We start from the raw sequence: 25,248 nt of genomic DNA, 5'->3' as shown, positions 1-25,248 counted from the left end.
TCTCTGTTTTTAATAGATAAATGCAGAAGGAACACCGGAAGAAGTTTTTCTTGAAACATGTGCTTCAGTTGACACTTTTCTGACTAAGGAAGGAACAGCATCTCTTTCAGCACACACAGTGTAACAATGCTCCCTTTGTCTCTGTCTCTCTCTCTCTCTCTCACACACACACACACACAGGTCCTCAAACATGCTGTTCAAAGCAATAGCTGCTGCCTTGAAAGATTAGTGCATGTTGTAAACGTAAAAATGTCTATAACCCATATGGTACAATAATTGCACACTTGTACTGTATGTTGTGGATCAGTTTGCACTTTGCAGGTTAAAAAGCAGCATGGTAAAAAGCAACTGATTTATATAAATCAAGCCTTGCACTTCAGTATTACCTGTTATAATATACAGTCAACAGCATTGAATTCCCAGTCAACAGAACTGACATAACTCCGCATTTGTTTTTGTAAACAGACAGCTCAATTTTAAGGCTATTTAAGCTTGCTCTTTCTTTATAGTGCTTGAAAAATCTGTTTTCTGCCATGTTATCTTATTGTTGGAACATGCCTGCAGTTAAGTTGCAGTCACAAAGCAGTAGAAGTTGGAGAATTCTCAGAAAAGCAGTGTAAATACATTATTCAACACATTGGTTAAATATGAAGCAATTCACAAATGTGATTATAGGGTCAGTTATTGTGTTGACATCAAAGTGGGTACAAATGGTCTATGTATTTATGGCAAGGATAATGTTTTAAAATTTGCAATGATAATGTAGGAGCATTGTTGTCTGATAAAAAAAAAATCTGCTCCGAAATACTGCTGGTGTACCTAAGACATGTAAACACTTAAACTAATTATGGTAGTATTTGACTGTAAAATAATATATACATGCTGAGACTGTAAAATAATATTTACATGCTGAGATAACTAACGAACACACCTTTTAAAGGGTTGGAGGCAATCATCAATATGTATGTTGATTACTATGTTTGTCCAGTAAATATGGCAACTGTAAATTTCAATTTTAAACCCTAAGCTGTTATTTTTCATTGTCTAAGGTTTAATATAATAGCTTAAAGGTGTGGAAATGAAGCATTATTCAAACAGCCTGTATTTTTAAATCCACTTATCCACACACTTTACACAAAAAGATGAGAAGTCAACTAAAATATTGGAGGATTTTCTGTACGCTGAACAGCAGACAAAAGTGTATTAGTATTCTTAGGAAGGGAACACATCCTTCTTCTAAATCATCCACTATTCTGCTTGCATGATTGATCTTTCCGTCAACAGTTGCATTATCAATGAGCACTTGAGGCAGATTTGTATTTTTCAAGTTACTTCTCTTGTAATGAAGATGTAAAACAAATAAAATGTATGGACTAACGCTAAGAGTAGTCATTTTTTACTCTGCACCTTTACTCTTGTTAAATACAATAAAATACTCATACAGTCAGTGTTTAATCCTGCATTTTTTCAACTTGTTTGAAATTTGCATCATGAACAGATACTCTGAAAGATAAAATGAGATGTTTTTATTTATGCAACTCTGGATGTTCATATATGGCAACTGCACTATACTTTGAAGGACAAGCCAGGCATGTTTAAGTAGTATGTCAAGGCATGTCAAACATGAGTCATTAAAATACAATGCAAAGTTCGGCTGTTTGAAGAAAGCTATATAAAATCTTGGTTTGCACTTTGCTCTAGAGCTGATAATTTCTCTGCTAATTAAAGGTTTGGAAAAATAATTGCAAGGTTTCGAACCCCAAAGATTGGCCATCTTTACTTTTATGTTTCATTTCATCTTTCAATATACAATGTATGTGTGTTTGGGTAGCAACACAAACATGCAGTTGACCCTAAACACCTAAAATCAGATTTTAAACGTCTGTTCTGATCTTTGAAACACACTTGAGACAAATTACCCACCTTTTCCAGTATAATGGGTTACTGGCTCACAAATTCTGGGACATACATACTAAGTCTCTCTGGGGACAGGAAGCATATTCTCCTTAGGAGGAGGGTGGAATAAAAATGTAACAAATCAAACAATTAAAACAAAGATTAACCAAGGGACTTAGGATGGAACTAGACACAATTTTTCAAACCATGGGTCCTTATCATTGCCACACAATACAACCCATCAAAAAATATTAGGATGGGTCCAACATCTACACACCTGCTCAAAGTGTTACAGGACCAATCACTTCTCAATGTTTCAATTGTCATAGCAAATGATACGCAGATCATTTCCACACCACAAACTCAGAATGATGGTTCTAAACTTTACAGTATAAGGAATTATCTGTGTGGAGGGGATATATCATCTGAGAAATATGAAAAAGAATATTCACTTTTATATTTGCGTGATTTGTTACTTTTGATTCCCAAAGCAATATGGTTTTGCTTTCATTAAAGAGAAAAGTGAAATACATCAGGTGTATTCTTTTACATTATATATATTTTGGTTTATTAAATTTCTCAAAGAATGAGATATGCTTACAGACGATGTATTATACTGCTCAGTCATTTAGAAACGGTACTGCATCATCTACCCAATATATTAAAAAAAATGCTTAAACTTCTCTAACAAAAAGTGATTACACCTAAACAAACACTGTGAAAATTAACACTGTGATTAAACCGAAATTAATGCTGCTATCAAAAGCACCAGCCAATTCTTCGTTAGTTACTTACTGCCATATTTTAAGTTAAACATGTATTCTAAGTCACTCTGAAAATTCAAGTTTTTGTTTAAGCAAGTGGAAATCTATTACAGTTAAAATAATCAGCATTTCTGAATCACAAGTTATACATGTCAGAATGATATATTAGCTAAAAATATATAGCAAATATTACAAAGCTTTTTCAATCATTGCTATCGTTAGGCTAATAAAGCGTACCAAAATGCCTTTCTTCTTTATTCTGTAAAGTGGGGGGGTGGCGTGGGGAAGGATTTGTAAAAAGAACACAAGGAAACATGCATCATGGTCATAAACAAATTACATGGAAGTCTTATTTCTTTCCTTGATATCTTCTGCCATGAAATTGCTCTGATCCAGTGGTTTCTTAAACACATGGCAGCTCGGACATGCACCCACAAGTGCTGCTCCAATCATTTCGAAAGAGGAAGGAGCTCTGTGTGACCATTGCTCTTGGTGAGCAAATTTGCTTCCTCCATCGAAGTGAATAGAGTAGCATGTGCACAAGAGGTCCATCTGCACAATGGAGTGCACACAGGGTTCTGAACTGGGTGGGCCTGTTAGAATCAGGGTATTGACATTGACAGCATTATCCTGGAAGAGGCTGAGACAAAGACTACTAGAACACACAGAGCCCCTTAACAGGATCAAACAACCCTTTAGTCTATGAGCTAAATGGTATTCTCAATTTTTAATGTTGGTTCAAAAGTCAAACCTCCTCAGAAAGAAGTCACAGTAAGCATTCTATATATAAACAGACTGCATCCACATAGTTTATTTCTCACAGTTCTCCTGACAATTGAACATTATTTAAGAACATACTGTATACACAGATAAGAAGAAACATACAAAATGTTTTAAATGATGCACAACAAAATCCAGCAGTATAAAAGAATGCATGTGAACCCTTGCTCACTGCTCAGGCTAAATTTAATCACTTGTTTAAATAGTAATAAAAATACAATCTTTCATGGATCTTGTGCATACTACAAAAGAGGAAATTATTACCATATATGATTTATATTAGGCAGTTTTCTTTGATGAGTTGTAATAACAACTCCAAATACAGAGGCAGAAGGCTGTGTATTTTACTTTATAAGAGTTAATGTTGGGTATTAGAGACTTTACACAGTTACTACCACTGGCACTTTCCACCATATTTTTGTACACATCACATGGTCATCTTATATAACATTACATTTAAAAATATATCTGCGTGACAATTTTATAATATTCACACACCATGAGCTGGTTAAGGAAGCAATGCCACAGTTGCCTCCTGTAGTGCTTCACTGTTGGTAAATAAAAGTTTGTTGTGGTAAAAAGGGGGGGGGGGACTCAAAAAGATAAAGAAACATCAATGTGATTAAGCAGCTCCGAGGCCTATTACCGACCATCACAGGGACAGTGATTGTTTTAAGAGTATGTCCTAGAAGCAAACACTGTCATAGGTTAAAACTTTGCCTAAGAAAGTCAGTTTCTGTGCGGAAAACTATTTTCACAACAAAACTGCAAACTATTCAACTGTTTTTAATGTAAGTACTTCATCACCTCTGCATCTCATAATAGCCAAGTTCTTTACGCCTTTGGAATTGACTGTCTTTAATGTGTGCTTTCGTTTCTGGCCACACCTCTGTAATTCCTCTTTTTAGACTCACCATCTAAAAAAATGACTAATGGGGCGAAAAGAAAATCTCCCCAGTAAAGCCTCCTGCACACTAGGAATGTTCAACCTCGGTTCAGTGATCTAGTATCATGACGGGTCAGAGAGCTGTATTTTGATGAGGGCACCAGGGAAGCTCTCATGCTGTGGATAACATTCCTGGGAAAGTAAATGTCTTTCCAAGGTGGGCACAGAATCAAGAACAGCGCCACAGTTGGGTTTTCAAAGAGGATACTAAGCGTCAGGTTGCAGATTTGCTTTCCATGTCATCTATTCGCAGGAAAGTAGTTGGGGTCAAGGTAATTATAACTGGGGCCTTGTGACAGGCAGTAGTCTCTATCTAAGAACATCTCTGCTCTGTACATAGGCTCCAATCGGTGATTTTCCTTGTGAATGTCTGTTTCATGAAGACTGAAAGAAAAGGAAAAGAGCATTATTTGAGAGGTATGACATTTCTCAGAAACTACTCACTCTCTCACACTGAATGCATTTCATAGTGAATAATGAAATCCATGCGTTAGAAAATTCTTCAAAAATGTATTGCCTTACAATGCATACAAGAACAATTATTTTATCAGAGACTCATAGTAGTTCTAGGATTTTTCAGTATGCATTTCAGATTGTAAGTTGAACATATGAGTAAGAAGTTACTTTGTGATTAGTCTTGTTTAAAAAACGTATTTGCAAATTGTAAATTAATGTAATCAACTTTGCTGCTTACCAGTCAGAACAAGAATCACAGAAATCCAAAGACATTTCTGGAGGGCAATCTTGACAGTGCCACCGAATGCCTTGAATGGGATCAGTTCCACAGTTATCACACTGAAAACAAATTCAGCAAAAGGCACTCAGGAAAAAGAGTTCCAAAAATAATCTCCAAAAATACAAGGTTGGTCAGACAAATATTCCATACAGAGCGGGTAACACCACCGCAAAATTCGTTTCCCTTTATGCTAATTTTCCAACGCCCAACACCACGAAGATAGTATATAACTGGGATGAGTTCCCCAATGGATTCCCTAAACAGAGTTGTACCATCCCCAGAAACGTATTACTTTTTTCTACTGAGACCAGCCAAATACCTCTTCCTCACTTTACTGGCATGTGCTCCCTATAGGCTTTCTGGTATTGCACCTATAGAGACAGCATTACTTCCAACTACACCCACATTTCCTCCCATTCTTCATTCCCTTCTCCTTTACTTAGTGTCTAAGGCAGGAGAAAAAGAATAGTTAAGACCTTGCCACCTTTGTTGCCTTTCCTGGGAATTACATGTGGTTCCAGATCAAAGTTTGGACAATGTTAACGAAGGCCAGGCTCCTATGTAACTTTTGCTTTCATCTATTCTCTCAATAGAGTCTTAAAGCAACCTTCTCCAACTTGGAACCCTCAAGATATTTTGGACTAAAATTTCCATTCAGCATGGCCAGTGGTCAGGGATGATGGGGGTTGTAGTCTAAAACATCTGTATAGCACTAGGCTAGGGAAGGCTGGTTTAAAGTTTCTGACTAGTTAGCTATCTATTTTTTAAAAAGAACATTATTCATCTCCATTGATTTGGAATCCTGGCAGTATGAAATGGTATATATTTTCCAACTTCTTCCTGAGGCCTAATATAAGTACTGCTGAGGATCTTACCCTCCATAGCTGACCAAAGGTGTTCTACATCTTTACTAACCTTGAAACCTATGTGTTGTACAAAACCACTTTCTGCATGCATTTGCTGCAGCTTCTGCTTCTTCAGTTTTTTTAGTTCGAGTAGCTCTTTGTATTCTGGTAATTCTCGATATGCTACGGGGATACTTTCTTCATCCTGTTGAAGTGAGAGCACGAGAACTCTTACTTTGAAAGTTACCGAAAATAAGATTAAGAAGGAAGAAGCCAAACCATGTAAGCAGACGCCCAAATTAACAAATACATTGTTTTCCATTATCAGGCTATTAAAATACTGGTATTTTCTAGCAAACAACTCGAGCTGCCTGCCTTAAAATGGCATTGAAAAAATATAATCACCTATTCAGTCTTGGTATTGGATATCACAGTGTACGGATGTATATGAGCATATTCCTTGGTTTTCAAACTGTGTTTCAGGGAATGCTGTGAAAATTTGTCAGAAGTACCCAATGAGGTGAGCAACTTTAGACAAGTTTGCCCACCACTTCCAATATGGGCCAAACAAGGTATAACATTAAACATGCCTTTGCATTTAACATGTGAGTTTTAAAAAAATGGAAACATCAACAGAGTAGGGGCGTTGATCATAAAGATCACAGCTGTAGTAGATCACAGAATTTATTTTTTAACTCCCCTACTCAGGTCCTGAAGAAAATATCTTCTCTGAAGGTGCCAGTTTGCATTGGGAGGAAATGGCGATTTCCTGCCACAGAAAAGTATAAACTTCAGAAGAATTTTCCTCAGGCTCCAAGAAGGGGAGGAAAGATTTAAATTCTCCGCTCCACAAATACTGTGATCCCAGTAATTATTTCATACCACCACCACCACCACCCCTCACTGACGCTATTTGCCTTTCTAAAAAGCTGCACAAAACATGCATTTAATGTCATATAGAATTTGGCTCTCTATGCATATAAGGCAACAGTGAGGCCCAACAGAGCCGGCTACTACTGGAGCTGACTAAACACCCTAAAATCCACTCTAGTATCTCTCTAAGGCTACTACGTTCCTCAATAGATGTATCGATATGGAAAGGGTTTTCTGAATGTAAAATGTCTGAAAATTCCATGGCTGTGTTCCAGCACTATACATGCAAAGGATTCAATTATTCTCCAATTCCACAATAGCAACGAGTCTCTGGTCTGACCACTAAAATCCAGACTCAAAGGTCCGATTGTAAATAGGACATATATTTAGTTTCGCAAGTGCTGATTCTGTGCAATGATGAGAGCCAATGTGGAGAAGCATGCCAGATTAGGACTGGAGAGACCCAGGTTCAAATCCCCTCTTAGTCATGAAGTTTAGCCTAACCTACCTCTTGAAGTTATTAAGAGTATACAACCATGTATACCACTTTAAAGTTCTTCACAGAAAGATGGGATATAAATGCAAAAAACACTAGAAAGAGAACATCTATACTGTCAGACTCAACAGTGGATTATGAAACTTCATTCTTCTTTCAACTTGAACTATTAAGTTGCAACTGGCATAAAGAGTCATATCTGGTATGGTTTTACTGACATTTATGCATGATTAATGTAACAAAAATAACCCCATCTCATTCCAGCCCCACCACAAGACAATTTATCTAATCCCTTCCCTAGCCATCCTCTCACCACCACCCCAGTCATGAACATGGTTTATTGTATTATCATCTATCATGATGCCACCCCTACCCTATAAATAACTAATAGCAGGTGTTCTGTACAGTTCTGGAGCTCATTTAACTACAAAAACATCCACCTGAAAAAAGTTAGCTCATATAAAGAACTATACAACTTTCAGAAGAAGCAAAAGCTGGCCATTATCTTCAGAAGAAAACACAAGTGATATGCCTTCTTTTATTTGAAACTAAATAAAAAAAACCCTAAAGGTAGATTACTATTAATTATTATTACATTCTAAATATTGAAACATGTTTTCAAAGAAAATTCAGAAAATATTATATTCACATGCAATGCTATGCATGTTTGCCTAGAAGTACCCTTCATTGAGTTCTAAGGCACTTACTTCCTAATAAGTAGAATTGAAGCCTTGAGCAAAGATAAATTCACCTAAAATTACTTGTTCTTGTTTGTCATATTTCTATCCTGTCCCTCGACCCAAAAACTCAAGAGCTGCATACATGGGGTTTAGATTCAAGAGAGATAATAGCCAGTTCGCACAACATGCTGGACTCATCAGGGTTGTCTAACCCATGATGAGCAGCAGTGCATGCTGAGCACCATTTTGAATAGGCAATCTCCAGTTGGGGGTTGTGTGTGAACCCAGCCATTAAGGGTTATTTGATGGTTAAACAACCCTTGCATAATCCTATAAAAAACTGAGGGTTATGCAAAGGTTGTTTAATGGTCAAATAACCCTTGGTGGCCCAGTTCACATGACATGACAATCCCCGAGTGTGGGTTGCATATTTAAAACAATCTCTCCAATGAGCTCAGTTTATTGTATGAACCTGGTTAGTGACTTGCTCAGGACTAGGCAGAAAGCTTGTGCATTGACTAAGCACTTGCATCTGCTTCCCACATTCTACCCTAACACAAAATCACCACAACGTACTAGCTTTCAAAGACAACAAACTGCTAATAAAGATGTTAGAAACGCTTCACTTTTGAAGATATGTTTTCCCCTCTCCTTTTAAAAAACAATGTATCTGAAAATTAAGTTATCGGCTTCACCTAGCAGTTCTAAAATACATTTGCAGCTAGGAATGAGAAAAACTATCAGCACAAGAAGAAACTAAACCTACCCTGAAGGTAAAGATGCAACCAAGACAGAATGAAAAACTGTAATAGCGGAGTGCATGGCTTCTAATGTAATCTATACTGTGACCTTATTATCCTTCAAAATGTGATGGAGAGGAGAGGAGGCCTGTTTTGATGAAAACAAAACTAGCACACAAAATCCTTCAATAAGATTTCACAATCTGAGATGCAGAATAAGAAAACTTGCTGCAGTTTCACTTTAGTTGTGCTTCATCTTTTTCTTACAGACCAAAACATCCAAACAGGAGATTAATAAGCACCATGAATGCATGAAAAGAGTATGCCTGATCAAGCTGGAAAGACTATATTTAATCATTTCTTAGATGAAAACTTGTAGCAGACTGAAATGTCTTTATATGGCTACTGCAGTGGATTGCCAGCCTTGTTAATTTCAGGGTGGCTTGTTCTGATGTCTGAACTTGGCACCGTTTCCTCAGCATGGTTTGTTACCACACACAAGCAACCCTGAGAATCCATGATTTGTTGTTTGGTTGTTCAGGGCGGCTTGTTTTCATAGTGGATTGCTGTGACATATGAACCCAGCACGATGGCTTGTGCATGGCGAGTCAGAAAGGGCTACAGAGCCGCCTGGTGGGAGCAACAAAAAAGTTGGTCGCTCCTTGTGGTCTTACGTTTTCAAATGCTACTAGTCAATTTACATCTTCACTTCACTGCATCCGTAGACAGTGACACTTTTGTTTTTACACCTTCGGGGATATTTGCACATATTTAACTTTTTTTTTCACCCTCAGGGAGATTTGTGCAAGTGTCTGTTTGTTTAAACGTTCGGAGAGATTTTCCCAAATTTGCAAGTTATGCTTATGCAAAAGTATTTTTAAAAATTAAATTTGTGCAAATCTCCCCAAAAGTATGTGTGTGTGTGTATAAATTTGTGCAACTCTCCATGAAGGTGGAAAAAACATTAAATATGTGCAGAGCTCTCCAAAGGTGAAAATGACAAAAAAAAACCTCTATTCCACTAATGAGTGCATTTGTGCTCATTAGTGGAGTAGGCTGCTGAGGTTGTGCTACAGAGGCCCATGGGATATGTGCCGGGAGCTGGCAAGAGGACTAAAGAGGAAACAACCCACAAAGAGCTGCAGAGCACCTGATCGTCTATGGGAAGTAACATGGATTAGCCAGCAAACGAACAACCCATCATGGCTTATCATGATGTGCGAATGGACCCACTTGCCTGCTATAGCAACACTGTAGACAATCCTCACAGTAACCGTAATACCGCAGGAAACAGGCAGAAAGAGGCACATGCAAATTTTAGAAAGGAAGACTGACTCACTTTTTCAGCTAAGGTGTTACTTAACAGATGCTGATTTCCCTCCACCCTAATTTGGCTTGAGCTATTCAACTGGAATGAATAAATTCTGCTGCATTATTAGCAGCCCTGCAGGAAAATCCTGTTCTGGTCTGATTTTGAATTCTACTAGAAAAGACAATCATTGCTACTACCCTCCTAAAAATATTGACAGGGATCTAACCAATTCAACTGGCTGTTGCAGCTAGCACACAGGAACTTTTAAGTTCTGCGGTATAAAATTGTGTTATATAGTCTCTTGGTCCATCTAGCAGAATATTTGACCGGCATGGCCTCAGGTCTCTTGGTACCTGATCCTTTTAACTGGAGATAGCAAGGGCGTGAACCTGAGACCTTATGCAACAGGCATGCTATCACTGAGTTATGCCCCCTCCACTTCAGGCACACACACCCTGAAAACCTTTAAATACCCCGCTCAAAGTCAGGAGATTCTTTGGAAAAGCATCCCATAAGATACAAGGAATGGTTATCCGAAGGAGTCCTTTCAACAAGAAGCAGTTTTGTTCACACACGAAGTTTGAATTCCACCCAATTTAAATAAATGCCATGAACAAAATACCCTTCCCCAAATCTGCAGCATCTGTTCCTATTAGACTGAAGGTGTTTTTCTTTATCCTACAGTGGCATTCCTGAACTTTCATAAATTTTCAGCACCTTCATTCACAACTTATTTTTAACAACCTAGTTGGAATGCAAAACATACTGATGGTTCCTCCTCTGCTGCATTGGCCATGTGACTGTGAAAACTGGATCTGTCATCTTCATCGTCCATATACACAGGAGGTTCATGGGATGTCATGAAAGTTGAGGGCTTGAAGAGATGTTTATTTAGAGGATGTTGCCGTCTACTGGAGGACTGCAATAGAAAAAAGATCTATTTGCGAAATGCTAAAAATGAGGTCTTAAAATGTTTATAACACCACTTTGGAAACAAAATTATATCTTTTAATGGCTTTATTTCTCTCTCTCTCTCTCTCTCTCTCTCTCTCTCTCACACACACACACACACACGAAAACTATTTCTAACTTTCAACTTAAAGATATTCTCATTCCATATATTCCATTCCATTTAGTTATTTAGTCAAAGACCATGCATTTTCTTATTCAAACATAACATGAATAGAAATATAATTGGACACTTTCCATGAAGTTTCCTTCTGGCTTTGTATGATAAGAGATATCCAATGTGGGATTTGTCTTCCTATTACCCAAGTAAAGCAGGGATAATTTGACCTGGATTTTCAGCACTAGGTCTGAACTGTTAAATTCCTCCCCAGTCCTCTCCTGTGGCCAAGCGTGACAACCTGAGGAATCTAGTAGAGTAAAAACAAATATGGAAGACCCCCCTCCCCTTGACTTGGCCTAGCACATGCTGGAACATGGCAGATGAAACATCAGCACGACCACCTGTGTCTCACCTACTTGGTTAATTACGGTGGGGGGTTGGATAATATTAAACTATATTATACTAATTAAACTATATTATACTAATATTAAACTATTACACCATCCCACAATCTCTATTAGCAAATGCTGGCTGGAGTTATGGAAATTGTAGTACAAAACATCTGGACGGTACTGGGCTGCCTACCCCCCATTCTTAGGAGACTGATGGCCTGTTCTATGATTATCTGTTTCATCCATGACATGAAGATTGGAACAGCTGAAAGTTGTCTCTGGGTCTTGCCTGAAACTCTATATAATAACTAGATGGTTTTCGTCACCCAGAATTCCATGGCCAAAGCCTCCTAGACATAGAGGAATAACTGGAACCTTCCATTTATAGGGGGTTATTGGAGTCAGAATTGCTGGCAGCCCCCTTGATTGCTTGGGAAAGTCTGGGCCTGGAGGAGATGGAATGTTGCATTAAGCAGGGATTCTGGTCCTAGATTAAGGCAGTTTGCCACTCTTGTACTTTCTGACATGAAAGAAGGTTATGTTGACATGAAAGCAAAAGATTTATCTGGGTTGTCTCAGATCCTCTTTATCGGGTCAGATATTGTACGTTTGTCCCTAGTTTCTACCAGTTCATCTTTGAGTAGTTCAAGGCAAAAGGATGTGTCCACATTTTAGCGCCTGACCCAAATGGATTGTCTCGCTACAGTGGTGGCTACTCTTCATGAGAACTGGATTGAATCAAGGGTGGAGTCTGTGACAAAAGCTGGTGCCTTGGCCAATGTTAGAAAAGCCCTGTGCAGAAGGACGGGATACAGGTTTTGGTCCGGGCTAAGATCTTCTATCCACAGTAGAGATGGTCTGACAAAGACAGACGAAGTAGAGGAAAGCTCTCAGGGATGTCCACAGGTAGTACTTGTACACACTCCTTCCTATGGCCATTGATTGACATAGGAGAGCATAGAACCTCTGTGCAACACCAATGACTTTTTTGCTCTGGAGAGGTATAACCCATTCTGATTTTACTACCTTAAAGGATAATGGGAAGGATACTTCTCTGATAGATACTTTCAATTGGGAACACAAATGCATCCCCAGATGTTGGCTGCATGAGTTCCTGTGTAACAGGCTGTAGATCTAAACATGACATGCAGATGACAACTAGAATTATATGGTTCATCTGACCTGACTATGATCTCTGAAGGATTAGGGACTGGCAATCCTTAAGTAGAGCCTGTATGAGAACTGATGGATGCATTATCCTCCTCTTGCTCCCTACATGGCAAGGCTCTACATCACAGAAGAATCAAAGGAATCAGCAGCTGATAGAGGAGGGGAAGAAGATGAAGAGCCAGAAGAATACTCTTTCTTGCTTACTCTGTTTATGAAGGACCCTACCCTGATCTTGTAAGAACTGATCAATCAAATTGCTGATCGCCGCTTCTTTGATTTTCTACAGAAGCTGATCCTCCAGAATAATTCAGGGGAGGCCCAAGATGCCAGCATCATGCAAGGATGTTAGCCCAGAAGTAGCAAAAACTGATGGCTGGAGGAGCTTAGCAGAGCAATTATGATCTCAGATTTCTCTGTCCCTTGGAGCAGTTTGGAGAAGGCTAGAACCACATTCTCTGGTTTGTGCTGCCATCTGGTGGCCAAAGTTAGTAACACATTAAATACATCCTCCCAAGATGGCACCTTAGTTTGCCAAAGTAAGAGCATAGGAGTAGAACTAATCTTCTCCTGCCCTTCCCGCTGTGCTCCTCTCTATTTCACCTAAATTCAATGGTATGGGCTCCTTATGTAACCAACAGTGGTGTTCTGCTACTGGATTTCCCTGATGGTAGTAGTAGCCGGTATGTTCAGGCTTTGGAGAATGTAGGCGAGAGGTCTCTGCCTGATCTTCAGAGATTTTATTTTTAACTCATGACACGAATATCATAGAATCATAGACTAGCAGAGTTGGAAGGGACCTACAAGGCCATCGAGTCCAACCCCCTGCTCAATGCAAGAATCCAACCTAAAGCATCCCTGACAGATGGTTGTCCAGCTGCCTCTTAAATCCCTCTAGTGTGGGAGAGCCCAAAACCTCCCTAGGTAACTGATTCCATTATCGTACAGCTCTAACAGTCAGGAAGTTTTTCCTGATGTCCAGCTGGAATCTGGCTTCCTTTAACTTGAGCCCGTTATTCCATGTCCTGCACTCTGGGAGGATCGAGAAGAGATCCTGGCTTTCCTCTGTGTGGAGGGCCAGGTATTTAAGAAATACTTAAATACCTTTTAAGTATTTGAAGAGTGCTATCATGTCTCCCCTCAATCTTCTCTTCTTCAGGCTAAACATGCCCAGTTCTTTCAGTCTCTCTTCTGCCAAGTTCCTTTTTTATTTACAGGCTTGGAAATACATTTCCCCACTGGAACCATTTGCAAAGCAAGGCCAAAAGGTGCCACAAGACTCTTTGCTATGTTAGAACCAGAATGCAATAAGAGAGAAGCTGAAATAGCAAGCTCTGTCCTGGGAAAAACCAGGCAAAGGACTGCGGAGGAGTCTAACGGTACTAGACACAGTGCTGAAATTATAGCTCAAATGTTCCCTAGGTTTCCTGGGTGGTAAGAGATGATAATACACTACACCTACTGGATGCTTCCGTCAACAAAATGGAAAAAATAACACTTTTCTTCCCCTATTTGCATAAACCCACAAGTAAATCTACTGGCATATAACTGAAGCTCAACCAATGCAAACAGGTTGGAGTGATTTAAACCAAACCCTTTAAGTGTGCAATCCTATGCACATTTAGACAGAAAGAAGTTCTACAACATTCCCTGGCCAGCCATGCTGGCGGGGGAATGCTCGGAATTGTAGGACTTTTTTCTGACTAAATGTGCATCGAATTGATCCTAAGTAACTGTTTTATACCATGCTCTAAGTAATCAAAAAACAGCATCTATTTTAAAAACATTTCAAACTATCTAATTCATATAATTCTGAAACAAACATGCAGACTAACTGGTTGCCCACATATTCTTTGCATTAGAGACTATATCGCTGCTTACACAACTAACTGTGAAATTAGGGATTCCCGTTTGGCATTCTATATTCTCATCTTAGGACATGAAGCAATAAATGTCTGACCACAGAGGTCACATACTTTTACAAAGAAAAAACAGGCATTATGGTTTCAGTTTTAAGAGCTACTGGCTACATTCAAGATCTTAATAAGCCAAGATATGAACAAGTTTCAAGCACCCACATGCAACCTCTTTGATCCTCCCTTTATTGCAGTGGGGAAAACAAGCCAGGAAGGCATAATTAACCATAGCTTCCCATTACATCAATAGGGTGGTTAATGTCTTCCAAACTAAGCCAGAATATTTCTCTATTTAAGGAATTTATAATCTGCTTTTCCATTCTACAAAAGGAGTCACTGAAAGCAGCTTACGATATATAAAAAGCATACAAATATAACCAATCATTGAAATGTTAATTTGTAACAAGTGAAGATCAACGAACGCAAAAACCAGCGTCAATAAAATTAAATAACAGAGTCAAATTCTTGTTTAAAGAGAAATGTTTTCAAATTGCTGGTGGAAAACAATTAAAGAGCAGGATGACTTAATCACTTTGGGCAGTGAGTTTCATATAAGGGGGCACCAGCACCGAGAAATCCCTCATGTATGTTGTCACTAATAGTACCTCTGAAGGCACATACAAGAGGGGTGCAACGCCTGATCTTAAAAGGATGGGCAGGTTCACAAGGGAGGAGAGAGACCTTCAATTAGCCAGGTCTCAAGCATTCTGGGGCTCTCAAGATAGTAACCTACACCTTGAATTGCAGGTGGAAGTGAACTGGCAGCCAGTACAGCTGATACAATCAGGGCCGGCGCCAGACTATATTGCGCCCTAGGCAGGCGCGTTCTGAAGCCTCCGCCCCGCCCCTCCCCCCGCGTGAGCGCTCCCGGCTTTGAAGCCAGGATGCTGGGGTTGGGGGGCGGGGTGGAGGCTTCGAAGCAGCGGCGGAAGTGGCTTCCTGGCGCGCCGTTCTGAAGCCTCCGCCCCGGGCCCGCTCCTAGCTTTGAAGCCAGGACGCTGGGGTTGGGGGGCGGGGCGGAGGCTTCAAAGCGGCGCACCGGAAGTGGCTTCCTGGTGCGCCGTTCTGAAGCCTCCGCCTCCAACCCCAGCATCCTGGCTTCGAAGCCAGGAGCGGCTTCTGGCCAGGCGCTGGCTTAGAAGCCAGGACACTGGGGTTGGGCGGCGGCGGCTTTGGAACAGCGCGCTCGGAAGCCACTCTAGGAGAGCAGCTTCCGGGTGCGCCGTTCAGCGCCCTTGTTTGCTTGGCGCTCTAGGCCACCGCCTGAGTTGCCTCTATGGCAGCGCCGGCCCTGGATACAATAAAGGGGTCACCTAGTCCAAGTAGCTTGCCCCACCCGAGGCAAAATTTTAGCAGCAGAATTCTCATCGTCAGGTTGTATAAACTGAAAGGGATCCCTAATGAAGTTTTAAACCATAGCTTCAGGTGCTGGCTTATTTGTAAGTCATCCACCATCATTTCCTGGTTCAGGCATAATGGGAAATCCCATAATGGGATAGTTAATTGCAGCTTTCCGGCTTGTTTCCCTGGTGAAGCAGCTGCATACAGGTTGCAGGAGGTTGTTCCTACATTGGCTTATAAAGTCAAGTTTTGATAATTCGAACACAGCTTATGGGTGTAAGCTTTAACATATTGTTTTGTACATTCAACTATTTTAGGTCGTTTAAAACAATGTTTCACCCATCCTGAATGTAAATCCAGTGTGTGCCTTATGAAAAGTGCTTCTAGAGAATTTCTGAGTATCTGTAAATTGCCTACAGCCTTATAGCCTTTACATTCTTAGCCCTTCATTAAGATATATTTTGTTCAATTAGTCAGTCTTCCAGAATGTAATATTTAACACCAGTTATTTCTAGCTTGTAATTGGCTCAGTATTTCTACTGGGCAGCTTTGCAGACTGGCATTTTGACACATTACATTATTTGTCAAGTTTACATAAATATTTTGTACATAAACAAATTAAAGGCAAAACAACATGGAAGTAATTTCAGTCATGTACAGAAGGCAGAAAGAATACTTGCTTTGAGTAACCTGGTAATATTGCTATAATACTTCCATTATAACACTGATATTTCAATGCTTTGAACCTCCAAAAATACTCTAAACCTTAATGTAACAATAAACATTTATTTAGAGATTGAACAGCAGCAGCATACTAATAACAGAATGTCTAGAGAGACATACAATCTAAATGATGGATAGGGCAATGCCAGAGAGCACATGAAATGGGCTTGATAAGTCAAGTATGCAATAGAATATCAGAATACAGATACGATACATGAACAACTACCCCTAAATAGGGTTTTGGATGTTTTACAATAAGGATGGGAAGACATCAACTATATCACACTAGGCAATAAATGTTAATAGCTATAGTCAGTCAGGAATTCACATCAAATTCTCCTCTTATAGTGTGAATGTTCACCAATCTTTTGACTTAATGCAGCACCAGCTAACACCATGGGAACTGGCACATGTACCGCTTGTTTCCATAACCTTCTAACACAGCCTTTCTCAACCTGGGGTGCTCCAGATGTGTTGGACTGCATCTCCCAGAATGCCCCAGCCAGCTGGCTGGGGCATTCTGGGAGTTGTAGTCCAACACATCTGGAGCGCCCCAGGTTGAGAAAGACTGTTCTAACAGAACAAAAGCATGCATTCTAGAGGTAAGAATTAATTTGGAAATTGGTTTGGATAGAGTCACTTTGGTTTGAAGCCTTAGATAAGCTATGGTTTAATCTGAAGCAGACTATTGCTTTGGTTCATTTTCTGAAGCTTTTGGTGTCTCTCCATTGACCATAATGGGAAAATCTGCAAGTGGACATAACTTCATGTTTTGTTAGAACTGGATGAAATTCTGTTGGATTCTTTTGAAGGGGTGAATGAAGCCTGCTGAATTTCAGAATTTTTTTTTTTTTTTTTAGGAATGCCTCAAACTTCTCTGTGGCTTTCTGGAAAATGTCAATGAACATGACAAACATTACAAAACTGCCCCTAGGTAAGTTCCCTGAAAAAATTCAAAAGGATAAATAGAGGGATTGGGAAGTTATGATGAATGAAAAACTATTCAAGGCTTTTTTGTTGTTGTTTTTGTGCTCATTTGGCGCACAAGTTACAGGAACAGCAAAGCTGACTAGGGGACAAAATGGTCTTTGCCACTCTCCTGTCTTATCTTGATAGAATGACACCAATTATTGAAATAAGAAAGTGTAGAGTACGCAGCAGTGCTTATAAGTACCTATGTGTGTAAAACACCTGTGTGTGTATGAACATACATACATTTTTCTAAAATACTACCCCTTCAATTGACATTATATGGCTATTGATATCTAAAGTTATTTGATTAATTACTTTTGGTAAGATGAAAACTTACATAGAAGTTCCCATTTAATTATGCAACTATACAGAAGCCATGTAGATAACTGGATGACGCAAAAAGATGAACATTCATGTTTTATCAGAAATTAATCTGTATCTAAACGCCAGAATTAAATGTGAAGTCTCCTTGCAGTTTACCTTTTTGGAGTACAAATACAAGTTTGGAGTTCTGCCTGGAACTGGAATACCAGCTTTAGTCAGTTTTATGAAATACTTTTGTACTCTGCTGGCAACCTAGATGGAGAAGAAAAAAATAAAATAAACAGATATAGGTATAATTTATAAACAGTAAAATACTATTTATAAGCTACAATTAGCATTAAAAAGGTATAAATATGAGAGAAGGGTGACATCTGATAATGACATTTGCCAATGTTAACACTAAATGTTTTAGTCTGGAAACTCTTTTCCATTCATAAGGATACTTCACTCTCCTCAAATCCCTATCCCTCATCAAGATAGTCTGGTGACCATATACAAATAATAATAATAATAATAATAATAATAATAATAATAATAATAATAAAAAATCTGAACTGGTCCTCAAGACCAACTCTGTAATAAAACCCTTTTCTGAGCTGTACATATTTGCCCACTTATCAGGCCATTCCCCATCCCACTTCCGTTTGTAATTTGTATAGAAACAATGATACTTTTGTGTTCTGCAATAGCAGACGAATATTGCTGGCAAACTTAAAATAGTTGAAGTAAACTTGAGATTCACCAGCAAGCTGTACAATTCCTTTCCTGACTACCAATATAATATTCCTAAACTTTTATGGGGGAAATACACAAAATCATTTGGATTTTTCCCCATCATATAATTTTGTTATAGTTTATTGCTATATGCCATGGAATCGAAGTTGTCAAAACACTATACTTTTCTTGTTCGTTTAAAATTAAAAAGTAGATGTCATGAGCCTCAAAGCACTTCCACTCTTGAAAAACTTTTATAACCAACTACTACACTAATGTCTTTTCAAAAGGAAAAAGAGATATACCTTGAGGAAATCAGAAAAGAAAGGAGCAGGGAAGTATACACCACTCCCCTTGAGATATGAGCAGCACGGGTGGGATAATGACCACAAGTTCTCTAACTAGAATGTTCCAAAGCTGATTCTACCTAGGTGCACAACTCATCCCTTGGTTCATACAAGGACCCTAAAATAACATAGCTCCCATACCTGCTTTGCAGTTCTCTTTCCCAGTTCATCAGCAATTTTCTGCCATCGCCGAGATTCTACTTCCTCTGGTGGATACTTCAAGAGTAATTGTTCAAGTTTTTTCTAAACCAATCACAAATAAAGTCATCTATGCAAATTCTTTTTTTTTTTACAGAAGAGATCTCCAGTTAGTCATTAATGGGGGCAAGGGATAATAACTGCATAGACATTATAAGATTATATCAAATTATATATAAAGGGGGGGGACTCTAACTTGCTAGTTTTCTCATTACCTGTTCTTCTACACTCCACAGTTGGTTAAAAGTTTCGGGTTTGGTCTCATCACAAAGTCGCCCTCTTATCATCTGCTGAAATATAGTATATAACATGAGAGAGTTTAGAGAAGTTGACATATCTGGATTTCATTCCAAAAACAACTAAGATTTATGAAGGTGCTTTATCATTTCCCCCTATCAATATAAGACAAGGCAAATCCCCTAATATCATAGCATATTAAAATATATTAATACTGAGAATCCTGATGGACTGAGATCAGCCTGGCCCCATCCATCAGCTAAAGAAGGAACTTCTGCCTAGAGTTTCGTCCTACCTTTCTTCCCACCAATCAGCCCTAACTGACAGCTGCCTTGGACCTGGGCTGCTGGCATGTGTGTCTGTGTTACCATCTACTATAAGCTACCTTGGGGCTCCTTCAATCAAAAGGCAGGATATAAATCTTCTATATCATTTTATCTATTTGAAGTGTTGGTTTGTAAAATCCTAATTATGGTTTCTGTTAAAAAAATATTACATAACATTTACCTGTGGACGGTTGTTTGCTGAAGCTTCTGGACAGTCACTAAAAGGCAATACAGAGTATGAAGTAGCCTCTCCATCCTTTCTGGGATCCAAAGGGCTTTTTGGTCTAGCAGGTAAACCTACTAAAAGTACGAGAAAATAATTACTACAATGCATCTGGCTATTTCCCCACATAGTCTATTCCTTTATTTGCTCACCTTTATCAAAAATAAGCTTGGCTCGTCTACTATTACGCTTTCTATTTTTGAATTCTCTTTCAAAATTCCCAAGGCTTGTAGTATATTGGTCCCAGGATATTTCTGGCAGCTGGACAACTCTCTGTGGATATGGAAGCCCTACATCAACCTGAAAGAATTAAAATTAAGAAGAAAAATGAACACACAGAAAGCACCACTTCAAATGATAGAATATGAAATCACATTACTTTGGGCTTGTTTTATGGTAATATCAGGCCTTACTGTACTGCCACCAAATTTTTAAGAAATGCATCCAAGAGTAATACACAGCAGAGCATATAAAATATGTAGGGCAACACAGAATGCTGGCTTATTAGAGGTCATTTTAAAACATACAGCCAGATTTTCACAATTTCATCTCCTCTTGCTGACTTTTAACTATTTAAAAATATGGTTTCCCCTCAAACTTTTGTTTGTGAGCAAGCATATAATAATAAGAGACTAGGAGGAGATCAGGAAATAGAAATTATAGAACAGAACATAGCTGAGCGAAAACTTCTTCAACAAAAGAAATGGTCAGAGTAAGTAGTGTTATTTTCCCCTCTAACTCACATACTTTATGGTCTTCCCTTAATATATTATATTCTGGAAACAACATATATGGACTGGCCGGAAACTGGCAGTGCCACTTTTACATGATTGGATGGCACACTCAGTTGCTACCTCTCAATGCTGCATCGCCCAAATTCTCTCTGCAAAATGCACAAGTAACTTAAATCCTCAATTACATGTAATATTATTTACAGAGCCCCAGTACATACATTCAGCTAAGGTGACCCTGAAACAATGTGGTGGAACATGAGCATAAGTATGTGACTCATGCAGATAACTTTCAGTGTGAACATGAACACCTGATTATGTGGAGATTCGAGTTGCAACTTTTCTCCCCAGGAATTGTGCAAATTGCATCTCAACATGATTATAAGTTTGTGTGAAGGATCCAATTCACACTGAAAGCTATCTTCAGGAGAATGTTGGTGTGGGAGACACATGGATGAGAGGGCATACACTCACATTAATCTCCTACGATGTTGTTTCGGTGTCACCCCTGGCTGAATGTATGAAGGGAGCTGGGCTATTCAATGACTCTGATCTTCTTTTTTAAGCAAAAGTATTGGCTGTCTATGTTATGGAGTCTAGTGCTAAGTGATAGAGGAGTATAAACTCTAGAAAAATGACCTGCTTTGTCCCTCAGTCAAGCAGTAACTAACTTCCAGAGCCAGCACATGAGCCCACTAACAATGGAAGCTTCCAAGCAAATTAAGAGTAGGGCAGGATCTGGAGAACCATTCCAACTCTTGGTTACATGAGAGCACAGCAGGACCTAGGTCATGTCAGGAGAACCAGCCCCCAAGTGGGGAGTTTGAGGGAAGGGGGTTTAAGGGGGAAAAGAAACTGGAGCTTTTCATACCTACCATTTCTCATATCATATCTGACATGTCCGTAGCTAGCAAAGCCCTATTACATCATCTTTGAAAACACAGCTTTGAGCAAATGGTGTATTTGAGAAACAGGAAGACAAGGTAACAGAAAAGCAGCTCTAGTGGCCTGGGTCCTACACAGTGACCACCTTCTCCCCTAATTCTACTATCTACACTCACTTTTCTGCAGGAGATGAATTATTAGTTATCAAACATCTCTCAGGAGTGCTTAAGAATTCCCACTGCAATACCTTCTTTTGGAGTCTTTCCACAAATCCAATGGGATCTTTCAGCGCTTCTCTCTGGTGTCTGCCTAAACTCTCAAGATCTTGAACTGCTTGAGTACGCTGAGCCTCGAGTACCGCAATCGTCTGTAACAGTCTCTGATAACTACAGAGACAAAGGGAAACAACTCACTACAGATTTCTATTTACAATAACCAAAGCAAAAGAAGAAGGAAAAAAACACAAAACCTCAGCACCCAGCACACTTATCTGAAAGAATCAAGCAAAGCATTTGGTTTTAACAGGAATGTATATATTAAAAGGAATTTGAAAACACCAATACAAAGTGTGTCAGAAGTTTGGTAGCACTGACTGCTTCTTTTTTTAAAAAAAAAGACTTAATTTAAAAAACAAAACATGAAAAGTATAAGAAACTGGATGCTGAATGATCCCCAAACCCACAACTTCCTTGTCTTTCTACAGAATAGGTGTCTAGCTACCTGCCACAATAAATATGGCTCCAACCACTATCACTCTGACACCTGAATAAAGGAAAAGAGCAGCTAATAGAGTTGCAAATATTGCGTGTACTGCCAATAATCAGAAATTATTGGTTATTGTATGGCATGCCTTCTAAACATACTTCAAGACAGCAGGAAGAAATGGCAAGAAAGGTATTTAAAAGCTAATTATGAGAAAATCTGGTCTGACAAATTTCTAAACCGGAAGACTGCTGCATCCTGGCCACTGCCCTAAATACAGTTTTAGCAAATCACACTTATATCTAACTATATAACAAAGTCGTACAATACTAGCAAGTTTTACCATCTAAGAATAGCCAAGGGACTATTATATGTTACACACAAATGTATGCAGCATTTTCTAAAAATGACAAGTAGCCTCAGGAAGCTGTGATGTTGTGCAGAGGAACAGGAGGGGGAAGAGAAGAAAGGTGCTTAATCCTTTCCCTACCAGCTGTCTTTCCACTCAGAAGTTGGACATCACTGGCATGATTCCAAAGCAGCTCAGTGGGATAACTTTTGAGAGAATGATTGATGGTTAGGCACCACTGTTCACCTGCTCAAAACTGCAGTCTCCGAAGGCTACTAATTCATTTTTTAAAGTAACAATAGCAGTAGTAGTAATAATCAGGTCTCCGTCATACACATTTGTACAGAAAATAACCTAGCTCATCATAGTGCTGCAATTCATACGAATATATTATTTATATACAAAGCAGCTGTCTCTCATCTCTTTTGCTCAGCATTATTGACAACACATCCCTATTCTATGCTTACGTCTCAAGTTTCTTTATAACCACATCATTAACGGTATATTTCTTTAATCAGTGTGTGTATGTATATGTTCTCAGCTATACAAATGTAGACACTCATGGTATGTTTAGCTGTATTAAGAATAAGAAAAAAGCTTAATTTCCCAAACTATAGCTAAACAAAAATGAGTTCTTGTCCCTTGCCTAGAGGTAAGCAGAACAAAAGGGAGGTGGAGGAGGAGGAGCACGACGAGGAGAAGTTAATGGTGATGAAAGAAGATCAATTTCATATGGACTCATAACATTTTTAAACACCTTAATCAGAAGTGAAAAGACCATGTGAAAATAAAGCATCGCTTGTCAGCCCAATATAACATTGAGGTGGGTTGCATGTGTGAATTGGTAGAATAGACTGAGATACCTGCCTCCTTATTTAAACAAGTTCAAAACTCAGCTAGGATCAAAGAAATCCTATGGCTGTGTTCAGATACCACAATAGTCAACAGTGGGGTAATAATCAACTCAGTTGGTTATTTAGTGAGTACTCCCCACATGATCAGAGAAATAGCAAACTGTGAGTTGATTCATTCATCCTGCTCCCCACCCCCCACCCCCTCAGTCCTCTGACCCGAATAGTGGTGCTGGTTCCCCCTTGCAATCTCTGCGCATTGTGCTTGAGAGCTTTAAAAAATGACAACTCTCAAAAGCAAGGAGGAGATAGAACCCTATGGTGAGCTGGGGAAGCACTGTTTCTTCGGCAGAAGCGAGGGTGCCAGGCATGGGGAAGAGTGACAGGGTTTGCCCACACTCACTGGGTTTGCCAACACCCATGCCTGGCACCTCTGCTTCCTCAGAAAAAACAGAGCCACAGCTCAGAAGAAATGGGGTGGATGAATGCTGGGTGTTAAAGACCCATTTCCCAGTGAAATCTCCCTTTGTGCCAGAGTATAGGGACACCCACAAGGGTCTTTCCTCCCTCACCCCATATGTCCATACCTCCAAGTAAGGTCAAGAAAAAGGATTTTTCTGTGGGGCGGAGGAAGAAAGGGATGCCCCAGTGGAAAGACCTCTTTGGGTGTCAGCCCAACTCAGCATGAAGGGGAGCTTCCCTTTTTTAAAATTGTTCTCAGAAGCCCATTTGTGGAAATAGGCTTTCAAGAACAATAAAAAGTGGGAAATTGGTGTGTGAAAATGAACGCCTGGCCAAGGACTGTGTCACCCCCACAGTCCTTGGCAAGGGGTTCGTTCCCTGATGTCCTGCTTTTTTATTGTTTTTGAAAGCACAAGGGTGGGGCAGCCAGGAAAACCAAAGAATACTCTTTCCCCATGTGTGCAAATGGGGAGCCCCATTTGCACACATGGGGAAAATTACAGAGAAGTGCTGACCAGATTTCCAGTCCCGTTTTTGCGCAAAGCCAGGACCAGGAATGTATATAGAGAATGGGGGGATCCGAAACTATTGCAATTGTGATTGGAGCCAGGAAGGAGAGTAAGGGAGGTGGGTTAGGCATGCTGGGAAATGGCTATGGTGCCCTGCTGGGCAAGAGTGGCAGGGTTTTCCGCTAATCTTGCCTTGCAACTCTGTAGGAACACAAAATGACCCACCACATAACCCAATAACCAATGTTAGTTTAAATAACCAACTCTGCACATCGTTATTTGCATGGGTTATTTCATCCAATTAACCCACTGTGGGTTAAAAAAAATCCTGCCACACGACACAGTAAACCACTATGGACTATTTAAACCATTGTGGGTTATTGTGTGTCCGAATTCAGTCTATGTCTACTTATTTATGCCTCCAACTGGTCTATAATGCTGTTTCACCTTTATGTTCATTAATCCAGCACTCTTTACAGTACTTCTCATTTTTTCTTCCATTTAATATTAAAAGTTTATTACCATATACAAAAAAGTAGATCAGTGAAGTCTCATAATTCAACTGTAAACAGCACTTTTCTTTGCAGCACAAATTTGATATATAATGAAAATTTGAAGGTATTAAGTACATCTATCAGGATGAATATTTAGGAAACTATAATCTGTTCAATGTAGCTAGAGACATGAAGTGCTTTAAGGAGTTTAATGGAAACTCTGGAAAAGGGGCCTATCCTTCCCCATA

The 25,248-nt window shown here is 39.3% G+C and overlaps 2 protein-coding genes across 7 annotated transcripts in view; one reads left to right on the top strand and one right to left on the bottom strand.

Annotated features, from left to right (window-relative positions):
- Nucleotides 1–1,259, top strand: part of AK5 (adenylate kinase 5) — a 107,499-nt gene extending 106,240 nt beyond the window's left edge. Inside the window, exon 14 of the mRNA XM_063117965.1 lies at nucleotides 17–1,259. Within this exon, the coding sequence (XP_062974035.1) occupies nucleotides 17–124 (108 nt within the window). The 3' untranslated portion in view covers nucleotides 125–1,259. The remainder of the gene's footprint in view (nucleotides 1–16) is intronic.
- Nucleotides 1,260–2,437: 1,178 nt separating this feature from the next.
- Nucleotides 2,438–25,248, bottom strand: part of ZZZ3 (zinc finger ZZ-type containing 3) — a 60,735-nt gene continuing 37,924 nt past the window's right edge. For 3 of the 6 annotated variants that reach the window (XM_063137217.1, XM_063137224.1, XM_063137232.1), the window contains exons 3-12: nucleotides 21,881–22,019; nucleotides 20,170–20,317; nucleotides 19,976–20,094; nucleotides 19,447–19,521; nucleotides 19,175–19,276; nucleotides 18,129–18,224; nucleotides 10,835–10,987; nucleotides 6,038–6,172; nucleotides 5,081–5,181; nucleotides 2,438–4,770 (exon numbers count right to left, since the gene is read on the bottom strand). In XM_063137217.1, the coding sequence (XP_062993287.1) occupies nucleotides 4,626–4,770; nucleotides 5,081–5,181; nucleotides 6,038–6,172; nucleotides 10,835–10,987; nucleotides 18,129–18,224; nucleotides 19,175–19,276; nucleotides 19,447–19,521; nucleotides 19,976–20,094; nucleotides 20,170–20,317; nucleotides 21,881–22,019 (1,213 nt within the window). In that variant the 3' untranslated portion in view covers nucleotides 2,438–4,625. The remainder of the gene's footprint in view (nucleotides 4,771–5,080; nucleotides 5,182–6,037; nucleotides 6,173–10,834; nucleotides 10,988–18,128; nucleotides 18,225–19,174; nucleotides 19,277–19,446; nucleotides 19,522–19,975; nucleotides 20,095–20,169; nucleotides 20,318–21,880; nucleotides 22,020–25,248) is intronic. The other 3 variants (XM_063137247.1, XM_063137240.1, XM_063137255.1) reach the window with 3 other exon arrangements.

Source organism: Elgaria multicarinata, chromosome 1, assembly GCF_023053635.1.
Source record: "Elgaria multicarinata webbii isolate HBS135686 ecotype San Diego chromosome 1, rElgMul1.1.pri, whole genome shotgun sequence".
Classification (NCBI taxonomy): Eukaryota; Metazoa; Chordata; class Lepidosauria; order Squamata; family Anguidae; genus Elgaria; species Elgaria multicarinata.
The sequence above is the reverse complement of the archived record's forward strand: the minus strand, read 5'-3'. Positions and strand labels throughout refer to the sequence as shown.